The following is a 12,640-nucleotide window of genomic DNA, read 5'->3' as shown; positions in this document are numbered from 1 at the left end:
ACCACATGTTTTTTTAAACTTCAGTCCCTGATTAATTCATTTCCAATGAAGATTTTTGTAAGTGAAAAAAACTCTATAATGTAACATTAAGAATTAACACCAAATATAAGCCTACAATCAGTTCACTATGTTCAACCAAAACTACTTTTTGACCGAGCCTAATTCTCCACATACAGGGGAAGTTTTATTAAAAGGAAATACCAAGAAATATTTATTTTCCCCCCTTAGTTCCTCTGACCAGGCTAACTATATTCTACTTCAGGAAGAAAAGATGAAAAAAAAATAATTCCCCATCAAGCTACAGGCCACTCAGAGTGCTCTTCTCTTCCTTTCTTAATGTGTTAATCAGGCACTCAGCTTTTCTGTGACCCTGAGGAGGGAAGAACATTCTTTTCAACCTCGCTGCTGTGTTTTTCTGATTGCACTAGCACGCCTTTTTGCCCAGCAGCAGTCCAGGCAGAGCCAGCTGGTTTGGTGCAATCTGGAAGGCTGTTGTAATAACAGAAACACACAAGGAAGAGCCTGGCAGCTGTATAAAACTCCCTCCGAGCTCCAGTCCCTGCAGAAGTGCAACAGCCTCAGCACTCAGCATGACCAGCCAGTCTCAGGGAATTCAGCAGCTTCTGCAGGCAGAAAAACGTGCCAAGGACAAACTGGAGGAAGCCAAAAAAAGTAAGTAGCTGGCCTGGTTTTACTATAGTTTTTGACTGCGAGCTCTTCAGAATTACAGTGGCTCACAGAAAAACAACATTATTTCATCTGTCTACGTCACAGTTGTGCTGCTCCTGTTCTTTCTTCTCACTTGCCTTAGTGCCATGCCTTGACTGCAGCCAGGCATTTCACCAAACCTGAACATTCAAAGTATGTTTCAAATTTTGTGTGCATGTGTGCACACATTTGCCTTATTATATTAAGCAAGCGGTTTTTTTTGTTACATTCATCCTGGCAGCTAGTTTTGTTCTTGCCTTGTCTCGATGCCAATAATGTCATTACAGCCTTCCTTAGCTAGTTAAACTAGAAGCCTACACACCTCTGGCTGGCAGTTCTGGAGGAGCAGACTCTAAACTCTCTCTTTCTCTTCATAGGTCTTGCATAAATTTTTTCAGTGTTCCTCTTCACTTAGAAAATTTAGATGAGTAACCTCAGCTGAGTTTCAAAAAAAAATTATATGGAAACAAAGGGAGACTTCAGCGCAATGATAGCAAAGTCACAGTGCAATCACAAGCACTGTCAGTACTGTAGTAGGTCATTCATATAAGTCTTATTACACGGTACTAGTAATCAGCAAGTCATTAAATGTTTAATTTAAAATAAAGATCTTGTTTACTGAATGCCTAAATGCCCAGGGCAAGGCATGCATATGTATTCAATAATAATAAAAATAAATTCAAAGACTTTTATTCTAGTCAAATATAAGCAAAAAGTAATAAAAAATATCAAAATGAAGGTGTCTAATAGAATAATTCAAACCAAATAAATAATCCTCCTAGAAGAGTCTTCCCATTATCTATTACCTATTTTTTCTGCATTCAGCTCCTAATTATTTCATGAAAAATACACTGGCTTTACCCTCCCGAATGTCAGCAGCAACCACATGAGTCACTGATGTGCATTAGCACTGAAACATTAATACTGTTTTATGGAGTTATCTTGATTTAGAAACCAGCAGTAGGAAACAGTGTTGTCCTGCAGGACTCAGCTGAAATGAGAGTATAGCAAGTATAGCAGATAAAGAGCAAAAAGTTCAAATAACTGATGATGTGGCATATTCTTCTACAGCCAAAAGACTTGGGTAGATCTTTTTGTTCACGTTAAATATTGCCAACAGTTTCTACTAGGGTACAAACAGCAAAACTCTTGTGAATTTTAGAGTTCATTGTCACACATAAGGTCATGTCATTCTGATTTGGGTTTTTCTAAGGACTAATCCACCCTCAATTTTGTGTTAAACCAAGTATTACAGCTAATCTAACTAAATAATCATACCCAGAAAATCATTATTATATTCAACAAGAAGTTTGCAGTGAAGTGACAAAATTAAATAAAAAAATTAAAAATTTGCATGTCGTCCTTGATTTTAGTATTTTTCATGTGAATGTCACTGTGCCACTTTAAACACCTAATGATATCAGCATAGCTTAAATAGACCTTGACAAAGACAAAAGGGATTCTTCTAGTGTCAAATCCTGTTAAGCCACGTCAGAATTGCTTCAACAGTCTCTTCTCCAGAGTGATTCTGCAGTTAGACCAGCATAAAGGATTGTACAGTTGCATAAAAGCTAAGATAAAAGGATATATAAAATGCAGCCAATATCACCGGAGCAATTGGTTAACCTGTGCACACACAGCTCGGTTAAGCAAGGTGAGGACGTGCTGCTTCACCCCAGAAAACAGCAGCTCAGATCCACCTGGTACCAGTTCAGATCAGCAGCTTCTGCTCAGGACCTGGCTCTCTGCAGACCTGGACTGCAAGTGAAAGCAATGAACCTGCCCAGCAAGTGCCAGGGCAGTCCTGTCCCCACTGAGCCGTACAGATGACCTCCTCTGTCACCACAAACAGTGCACAGCACTATACCCATGAGTCCAGCTACTCTGTTTACAGTGTAAGGTGAGATGAACGAACAGCAGATCGCTCACGAGACACAACCAGGAAAAGTCACCCTCAAGGAAATGTGATTAGCAAAACTATCCTTATGCAAACCCTTCAGTGTTTACAGCTGACACTCACGTAACCCGATCACAATGTAGCATGAACACATACAGTACTGGATACAAACAGATAATTGGCCTAGGTTTTGGTGACATATGTGCAACTCTTTGTAATGCAAAATACATTTTGGATACCTGAAAAATTAGAAAATAAATAAAATTATATTTGCATACATGAAGCAAAGCAAAAATATAGTGCTAAATCTCCTCTGTATGTGTTTTTTCATACCTCAGTACCCTTTTTCCTGGCTTGCAATACCTTTACTGTATCATTGGCTGATGTAATTTATCCCTGACAAATTATTAAAATTTTGTTGGTAAATGCACAAGTGCAAGACTGAAACTGTTAAACTGATTAAACCGTCTGCGAACCTTTGGCCTTTTATACTCAGCATTGCTTTATCTATCATTTTGCTTTAAGTATAATTTGGATCCTAGAAATAAGTGAGCATTATCAGAGACAAAGCGTCAATTCCTGAAACTCCTTTTGAGTAAAACAAAGGAAATTAATTTGTCATTAACATTTGCTTTAGCAAAACTTGTTTTCCTATAGATTTCTGTATCTTGGCTTGAATTTCTAGTGTGTAATAAAATGAAAACGCAGATGAAAGATTTCAGGAAATCCAATTAAAATTTAATGTTAATCGAAATAAGATATCCAGGACACATTTTCTCTGCTGAAAAAGCTATACATACAGATCTGTTGTGTTTTATTAAAAGTGCAAAATAGTCTTCTCAAAATGAGCATCCCTAAATCCCATTTTGCAGACAATTTAACACTCTGGCAGACAACTGAAATGGTCCTATTTAAAGAAAATAGCGTTAATTTTTGGCAATTTCTTCATATGACATGATATCTGTGAAGAAATTCATCTAGAAGCCTAGATGATATGCTTGAAAACAGAAAGCCAACTTTAACATGGCAGTTTTTGGAAAGCAAAATACCTAGTGTCTGAGCAAATCAGAATGCAACATTTTCACTTGCTACTGTCTTTTTTCTTGCAAGATCTGAAAAATCCCAACAAGGTAAAAAACTTCACCAGTTCTTTTGGATCCAACCAGAGCGCTGACTTGCTACAGGAAGCTGGTTAAGATTTGGCCAATATAGCATGATGCCTAGAGATTCATAGGCTGTCAGCTGCCATAATCATGGACAACAGTGGACAAGGAAACCAGGTGTAGTACAGCTGCTCTGCTGTTCCCGGTCTTTAAGGATGGGAAGGAGGGACAAAGGGTCAGCAGAAACCTGGCCCACACAGCATGCCCTCTGGGGCAGAAGTCTCCTCCACCTTGGAGCTTTCTGTACCTCACCTTTACAATCGTACAGGAAATGTTGTAGGGACAGGCTGGTTTGCCCATCCTTCTGTATTTCTTGCCCTCTTTTCACATGACCTTGGCTAAATGCCAATGCTCTGCCACCCTTCGGTATGTATGGTTCACTTTCAGCTCAGCTGAGTTCTCCAGAGAGTTGCATCCAGTGGATCAGCAAGACTTTGAAAAGGCAATCCTGTATCGCACAACTAAGGTAGCAGACAAGTGGTTAATAACAGACTAATTAATTTTGGTTTGTCTCTAGTGAAACAGCAGGTTAAGCTCTAGTTTCTGCTCAACTTAATCAGGTGCAGCATATGCACTAGCGCATATGTTGGCAGTTGCCGATTCTGTCCACAACGCTGTTGAACTAGCAATAATTTACTCACAGCTTTTCCACTTAATTAAATAGGAAGCAGCAGGTTCCTGCTGTGCCAATCCTAAAGACATGATAGAAGAATGAAATGGCTGCCACCCTACAGTGACACCCTATGTATTGTGCTTGCTCCAGTGCACTGTCAAGAGGTGACACATATGTATATATACACTTTCTGGTTCACCAGATACATTGTCATAGACAAACAAACTGTTGTTTTACAGTTAAACTCTGTCCATTTTCTGCATTTTAAATGGATTTATTTATCTATCTGGTGTCCAAATACGCAACATATTTCCTACAGATGGACCCCCAGATGGAATTTGAAATTAAAATCCCACTGATTTTGAAATAATTTAATTTGCTGTAAAGATCCAGTTCCTCAGCTGGTGAAATTGGCAGAGCTTCATCACAGTCGCTTCCCTCAACTTCCAGCTCCAGAGAATCACCCCCCAGCTCCACTCCTAGAGGAAACTCTTTAAAAGGCTGATTGGCTCCAAATTTGGAGAGAAGCATAAAAGAAACTTCAAAGTAAGACATAAACCTAGTTCCAAATTATGTTGTCCAGACTGATGGTCAGGCTCTTACACAAATCTGTCAGGTCATGCACACTGGTCCCAAGACTTCGTAGAGCAAATGGCAGAAGCTGAGGGAATCAGCCTACATAAAAAAAATACAAACCCTAGGAAACTACATGTTCAGTTTTAAACTGACTCTCTGACCCTTTATAAATAAGCACAGTGGCAGAAGGACTCTGAGAAATATAATTAGCTGTACAAGAGAGCACTGCACTGGTGAACTGAGAGTCAGTAAAGCTATCTAGTTCCTCATCAGGTTGCTCCTTCCTGTAAGAAGCCTTTAATACAAGCACACACCCCAGGTCCCACAAGGCCAGTCACAAAGTCAAACGGTCCATGAATCAAGACTTTAAAAGGAAATCACATTTCAGGCATCTCTCTGCTTCTACTCACCCATCTCCAGATAATGACTTCAGAAGGAGCCATCAAAAAATTTACTCCTGGATCACACATTTTACCCAGGCTTTTGTTGAATCTCAGATGCATCAAAACCAACAGTCTTCCTCACAAGATTCAGCTTGCTCCTCATTGTGCTATGCTCAGTGGAAGCAGATTGTTGTAAGCCACACCTGATAAGGCTTCAGAAGCCCAGCACAAGTGTAACTAATCCCAAGTAGTATCCTGGAAAAAATAAACCAGAAGTACTATCGCTTGTCTCTCTAGCCTAGTTCGAGAATGTTCCTTAGAATTTCAGAAGAGGTACCATTTTCAACTTTCATGCTTGAGTTTAAGGTTTTAAAAACAAAAAAAAACCCAAAAAAACCCCAAACAAACAAAAAAACCAACCAAACAACAACAAAACCAGAAAAAAACAACACCAAACTTACAGAAGTGTTCATATTGCTCAGTGATGTTAAGTAGGTAGATACAATAAATAAACAAAAAAATTGATGTTTCACACATCAGATCAAGATACCTTTTTCAGCTCCACTCTCTCATTCTTGTGGTATCCTAATTTAAACAACTAAGCAACAGCTTTTTCAGCCATCAAAGAAACTTTTCCTGTTAAGAAAATGGAGCAAGTTTATTCCCTCCCACTCCTAAAATTCTATCTGTACAGGAGAAAGAGACCCCCAAAATCAGTATTGCCCGGATGTCTCAAATATCAGCTTTCAATGGAAGATATTTACAGCCCCATCAGTTAGAAAGTGACTTTTCCCTCACAAAGTAGTGTAGCAGAGTCCTGTTGAGATCTATGCAACTTATCCAACTTTATACAAAACAGGTGAACAGAGATGCATCACCATGGGGTGGTTGTGACACGTTCAACACTTGCTTCACCTAAAAATTTAAGCATCCCATCAAACCTTTTATACTCCTGTCCTTTACATAACATCCCTGCTAGACCCAGGACCTGCATTACGACCAGGCCTACAATGACTTATGTGGGTTTGATCTGATAAACTCCTAGCATTTTACCTAAGACAAAGTAACTATTCACAGTGAACAGAATTAAGTATGTAAACAAGCCTCTTCAGGAGGAAGCCTCTAACTTCCACGACAGCCTAAAATGCTACCTTACAGATCACACTCCTGTTTAAAAAGCAAAGGAAAAAAAGAAGACTTTTGAATCGCTTACATATTTTCTATGTGTAGGTAGAGAATAGCATTTACCTCATTTTTCTCTTAATCACTCACCTCTGCATTTAAAAAATATTAGGGGAAAAGGGTGGGGGAGAGGAAGACAAGGCCTGAAGGTTGCAACTCAGTTTGGTAGTTGTTAAGATGCATCTTGTAGTACTTTGGAAATCTGCCAGCTCTAAGCAGAATCCAGTTGGTGTGTGATGAAGGGATGCTGGCAACCAATCAATACAGCAAGTCTTACAGAATAACATCTTTTCCCATCAGTGACAACTAAAATCTGTTATCTGGCTGCTACTATTGCTGATGAAGGAAAGATAGATATTTATTTAAACACCAAGCTGTGATTTTTAAAAAGGAATAAAAAAAGCACTTGTGTTATGAGAAAATGTGTAGTTGCAAAAAGACTTCTGTTGTTAGCAAACCAACAAGCATTTCTTTTGATGTGTGTTTTCTCACAGGGAGTTGGTCTCACATGATGGGTACTTGTGTAACTGGCCTTCAATCAAAAAGTATCCTACCTTAATCACTTTGGCTCTTCTGTTCAAAGCTTTGTCTGTTTCACTATGCCATGTAAAATAACTCTGATTTAGAGAGATTCATCTTTTGGGATACAATGACAAGTGTGAAGTCACTGTTTCTTCCCCCATTAGGAAACGGAAAGAGGCTGAAGCAGGCCAAAGAGGAAGCCATAGCAGAGATAGACCACTACCGGTTACAGAGGGAGAAGGAATTTAGGAACAAGCAAACAAACGTGAGTAAGAAACCTGTGTATGTTGTAGTGTCAACCTGCTCAATAGTAAAACAATTTGCTTCAGTGTTACATGGAGACTTCTGCAAACCAACATGACCATACAGTGATATCACCTATGATGTGTATATGCTTCATTTTGACTTCTTCATTGGTTTTGAATGCATTTGTAGAAGGTATTGCAGACTTTCACCACTAAACTTGTCCAGATTCTGTATTTGGTTCATGCCTGCCCTTTGAAGACATATCTCCTTTAAGGGAAAATATCTTTGGGTCCTCTTTCTTTAACTCCAGACAGACCTTACTCCTGTCTTGAAACTGGAGGTTTCAGTAAAGTGGATGTTTCAGTAAAAACAAAGATTTAAGCCCTTTCTTTCTACTCCTGTTCCACTATAGCTGATTTTTTTGACTGCAATACACGTCTGCATCTTTGATGAACCGCAATCATCAAAACTGGAGTTTTTCACTACATTTCATGGTCAAAGTGATCATATAACTGAATTATACTACATTTTATACATTTATGCCGTCTTTCAGTTTTCTCTAGTGTTTTCATGAAGGTTCACAAACCATTCTCTTTTTACTTGGTGACCTTCCTTTTCTGTTTTTGTTCTTGTGTTTTCCCCTGCTTGTTTTGTGCAAAGGCAAGGAAATTACATGTGCAAAGGCAGCTAGGAAAAAAAAAAGAAAAAAAGAAAAAAAAAAAAAAGGCAGCCAAAGAGGTCAAAGAAAAACTGCTTTACAAACCTGTCATTTCAGTCACACTTCACATAAAACATTTTCCAGCAGAGATCACAAGCCTCAGGAACAGATATACACACAAGGTCTGTAACATACACTGCCAGCCCCCAGACACACCGTCACACATCCAGGCCAGGTGGAATTGTCTCGTGTGTACAATCTCAGACATTTATTGACACTAAAATAAAGTAAAAATACCTCTAAAATTTGTTCATCTTTCAGTCAAGCTAGACGACTTCTTTTAGGCCTGAAATAGCAGAGAACAAAACATGTTGCTTTGGTGTGAACGCATTTTTTTCCTTATAAAACTAAACCTGCACGGAAAGGCCACTGTTCATCAGCTGAACTTCTCACACAAGCAGGGCAGAGCACATATTGCTCCTCGAGTGACAGCATGTTGTACAAGATCATTGCAGTCCTCCGTCATGTTCCCTGATCCCTGTCTGTCGAACATTTAAGTATTCAGACAAACAGCATCATTATTAACCTGTGCCTGGAAGGTAGTCAGGAGTTCCAGCTTTCTTCCAGTGCAGAAGGGAGTCTGATGTCTGTTTCAGTTCACTGGCTCAGGTATTTGGACACAAGCATTTTTCATTCCTTGTCACAGTCTCATTTAATGCTGTTTCTCCTCTTTGTGTTGCTGTAACCAAACCAGGGTAAATTTTCTCATACTATGAGATGTTCCACATTAGTCCAGAATGAATAACAGCAACAACAAAAAATAATGACTAATCTGAGGTTAGAGTAACAAAACACACTATCTTTTTTCAAAATATACAAAATTTAAGACCAGATCTCAAACAAATTTTATTAATGCTCATAGTGTTTGTACTTAGGGTCTGAGATCACCAAACTTGGAGATGTGCAGCCTACTTCTGAATTTAATGGCGACCAAGTCAATGTAACATCTTAGTAGTGACTTTGGAGTGACACTAGCATAAAACCAGTCTGGGCAAAATAGCTACAAACCTTCAAGGTCAGCAGAAATCCTAGACTAAGCAGAGCATTGTCTACATCCTGACAAGAAAAACGTCTTCAAATTCAGAAGCAGAAAGAGGAAAAAAAAAGTAGGTAGAAGAGTAAGAACTGACTATCTTCAAGCTACACTATTAGCATGAACTGACAGAGCAGGTTTCCAGTTTACAGAGGCTCTTCTTAAAATTCTAATACTTTTCTTGAGGTTTTTCAAAAAGTATTTAGTAGCTGGATAACACGCAACCATCTGAGATATCTGGAAAGTTATTTTCCCCAGTGGAAAAAGTTAGCTTCATAAATCTGATCTAAGCTGTACAATCTTTCCCACACGAGACCCTTATACTTGTCTAAAATCTAAAATAAAATGCCAGCTAAAAATAGTTACTATAGGAAATGGTAATATTTTCCCAGTATTTATAATTATGTCTACGTCCCATTTCTTCCAAATTGGCAAGTGTTTTATATCTGGATCCATTTTACATGGATAAAATTCTTACTACTTTGCCAGGTACAAATAAATAGGAGTGCAAATGTGATTTGTGTGAAAGATCTAAATTTGGCTGCTTTTCCTTCTTTTAAGGACTAAGTTTGGACAAAATCACATGGAAAATAGAGCAAATGACTCCTCCCATGTTTATGGTCATCCTCTAGGTCTCGCACTAACATCACAGAGATAGCTTCAGCTGCTAGTCCACCACTTCATGACAGGAACAAGAATATGTTACTTATTCCTTTCTTATTCTGTCAGCATGCAGAAATGTTTTCTGCTCTCTCCCATGGAATTTTTTAGCTGGAAACCATTTTCTCTGCCAGTATCTGAAGGACTTTTCCATAAGGGAAGAATTCAAGGGATGTTTGGGCAGTGGGGGAGGAGGGAGCAAAGTCACACATTTGGAACACGTGCATCTGTTTATCACATAACCTTGCTAAAATGTTCAGAGAGTCTAGAGTCAATTAAATTCTAAGCGAATGTCCTGATATTAACTGTGCCAGAAGCTGTCTGGTATTTCAGCAGATAAGGAAAAGCAACATTAAAAGACCTTGTCTGAGGCCTGTTGAGGGTTATACATCACTAGCTGCTGAAGACATTTTAAGTACTTTGAGACCATGATGATGCATTGTCAGGAAGGCTTTCCCATGTTTTGCTCCTGAGCCACACTCACATCCATTCTCTGTGAGGCCCAGTGAGCACATTGTTGATAGAACTTAGTTGACCAGTCATTAAAATAGAAAAACAAATTAAGATCAGCAATACAAAAGACAAGAAACTTACAATGTTGCGCCCACAGTGAGCTGGGAAACCTTGGTTACATGGCATGATACCCATTGGTAGTAAGCGTTATGAAAAGGTTCCTCCTTTAATCCTGTTTTTATGCATATAGTTCAGCCTAGTTCATACCATTACTGTTAGGAAGCACCATGATCCATTTGTTGTATGTTTATACCAGATGGTGAAGTACAATAACTACAGTCATATATGACCCTTTATTTTGCTCAGAGGACTTCTGCTTTTCAGGTAATGGGCTCCCAAGGTAACCTTTCTGCTAAAATAGAAGAGCAAACAACAGAAACCATCCGAAATCTCACTAGCAGCTACCACAAGAACTTGGAGAGCATGATGAAAAAGCTTTTGATGACAATATGTGACGTCAACCCAGAAGTCCACCCAAACTTCAGACATGCAGTTTAAGATCCACTGATGGGCTGGGGAAAGGTGTTTGGAATAAGTAAGCTTCAGTCTTGATAAGCATTAATATTTCCTCCTTTATTGTTTCTATACATGTGAGAAATAAAAGAACACCAAAGCACACAGTTCCACATAGGCTTTTGAAGTGACAAGAATTTTACAGGGTATCACAAGCATTTTTTGGAATATTTCTTCCTGTTGGTATCTAAGCCCCTGTCATTTAGACAGAGGCAAGTCAACCAGAACAGAATAAATTGTTATTTGACACCAGCCACTTTTCAGTGGGAGTCTTTATTGCTTTTACTGTTTAAAATGATCTGTACTAGGATGTGGTGTTGCATAAAGTCTGTTTATTCAGTCCTTATTGTCCTGTTGTTTAACCACACCACAAATATTATATAGCTTTGTTAAGTCTGAAAAATGAGAGTAGGAGTAATTATTAGTTACAAAATTGATCTGGTTCAAGGTGCAGACTAACACATCCATAATTACCTATACAGTTACACAGAAAGCCCAGGAATCCGTGGGCTCAAACTTACACCAGTTACCATTTAGGTACCTTATTCCACAGGTTGTTTACAGAAATCGCATCAGTTAGAGCTTACTTCTGTTACCCTAAGTGACCCTGAATAATACTTCCCTCTGCAATGGCACAGATTTCCCTCGGAATAAATTCTACAAAATATACTATGATCTGGTGCTTTGAAGGTGACACCCATTAGATCTGATGAGAGGCTGATGGGGAACACTGATGAAGTGGGGATCTGGCATACACCTGCATCATGAACCCCTTAATGCCTTGTCTCCACTACAAAATTCCACTGAATTAGAAAAGAAGCTTAAGAAATTGCAATGACTAGCAAACAACAGCAATGATTTTCACTCTACCTAGACACAGACAAATCATCTCAATTTCACAGCAGCTAGTCATAGGCAGTGTCCTGTTCCAGCAAGGTTTACACAGCTGACATGCTGTCATGTGTAAAATGACCGTAAAGCTGTAGTCAACTTAGTGTCAGCAAACAGGGCTCCTCCAGGCTATGCCAGTATGCTACATAATCTCCAAGCCCTGATTGTTACACTCTCCTGTGCTCAGTTGTATTCCCTGGGGACATGAGGATGCCGAGGAACGGGCAAGAGACTAGAAATCTTACTGGCACCAGCTGAAAGGCTCGTTTATTTAGGTGTGCTTTGGATTGAGTTGTGCTAAGTTTTGGTCTGCTGAGAAGATGAAGGAACTCCAGTCCCTGCTTATGCACATGAGCCAACACAGGCGCCCTTCTGCACAGCACGGGGCAGCCGGGATCACCTGATTGCCTAGGCACACGTGCCTCCAGTTTGGGTCACAGCCGCAGCCCCAGTGTAGTGCTCGATTGTGAAGCATATATTTTCTGGGAACTCAGTCACCAAGGTGGATGCTCATCTCTCAGAAGAACTCACTGCAGTGTTCAGGCACTGCTCCGCTTCTCCTTCTGGGCTATCTCAGCACTCTTGCCACTGGTTATCACTTCTAGATGCAGTTATCACTTCTAGATTCAGTTGCAGAACTAAAGCAACGGGGTTTCCATGGCCAGCTATATGAGCTAATACACACCCCTGTATGGCAAGAGCAGAATTGTGACATTGTGGTGGGCAGCAAGCTAGAGAAACAGCTTTTCAGGAGGCCAGCAACCCAGATAACATCAAATAAAGCTTTGAATTCCTGCATTGCCCTGCTTCTTTTTATGACATTTTCCCTTTCTCTCATTCTTGCCCCAATCTGTCCTCTGTTACCAAGTGCTTATCTTACAAAGCTTCTGTCCTCCTTTCAAGGCTACTCCCTGCTCTTCTGGTCCTAATGGCCACAAACACATCTCTTCTCTAAAGCTTCTTTCAAATACATTATTCCCTGAATAACTTGACAAAAACAAACAAACAAACAAACAAACACC

At 39.5% G+C, this 12,640-nt stretch overlaps 1 protein-coding gene across 1 annotated transcript; it reads left to right on the top strand.

Moving 5' to 3' along the window:
- Positions 1-590: 590 nt before the first annotated feature.
- Positions 591-10,712, top strand: ATP6V1G3 (ATPase, H+ transporting, lysosomal 13kDa, V1 subunit G3). The gene is made up of 3 exons (XM_008942434.1): positions 591-672; positions 7,209-7,309; positions 10,539-10,712. The coding sequence occupies exons 1-3, from the start codon at positions 591-593 to the stop codon at positions 10,710-10,712; spliced, it is 357 nt and encodes a 118-aa protein (XP_008940682.1).
- Positions 10,713-12,640: the final 1,928 nt, after the last annotated feature.

The sequence above is a fragment of the Merops nubicus genome, unplaced genomic scaffold (genome assembly GCF_000691845.1).
Source record: "Merops nubicus isolate BGI_N331 unplaced genomic scaffold, ASM69184v1 scaffold43246, whole genome shotgun sequence".
Lineage (NCBI taxonomy): Eukaryota > Metazoa > Chordata > Aves > Coraciiformes > Meropidae > Merops > Merops nubicus.
This window is presented reverse-complemented; position numbering and strand designations above follow the sequence as displayed.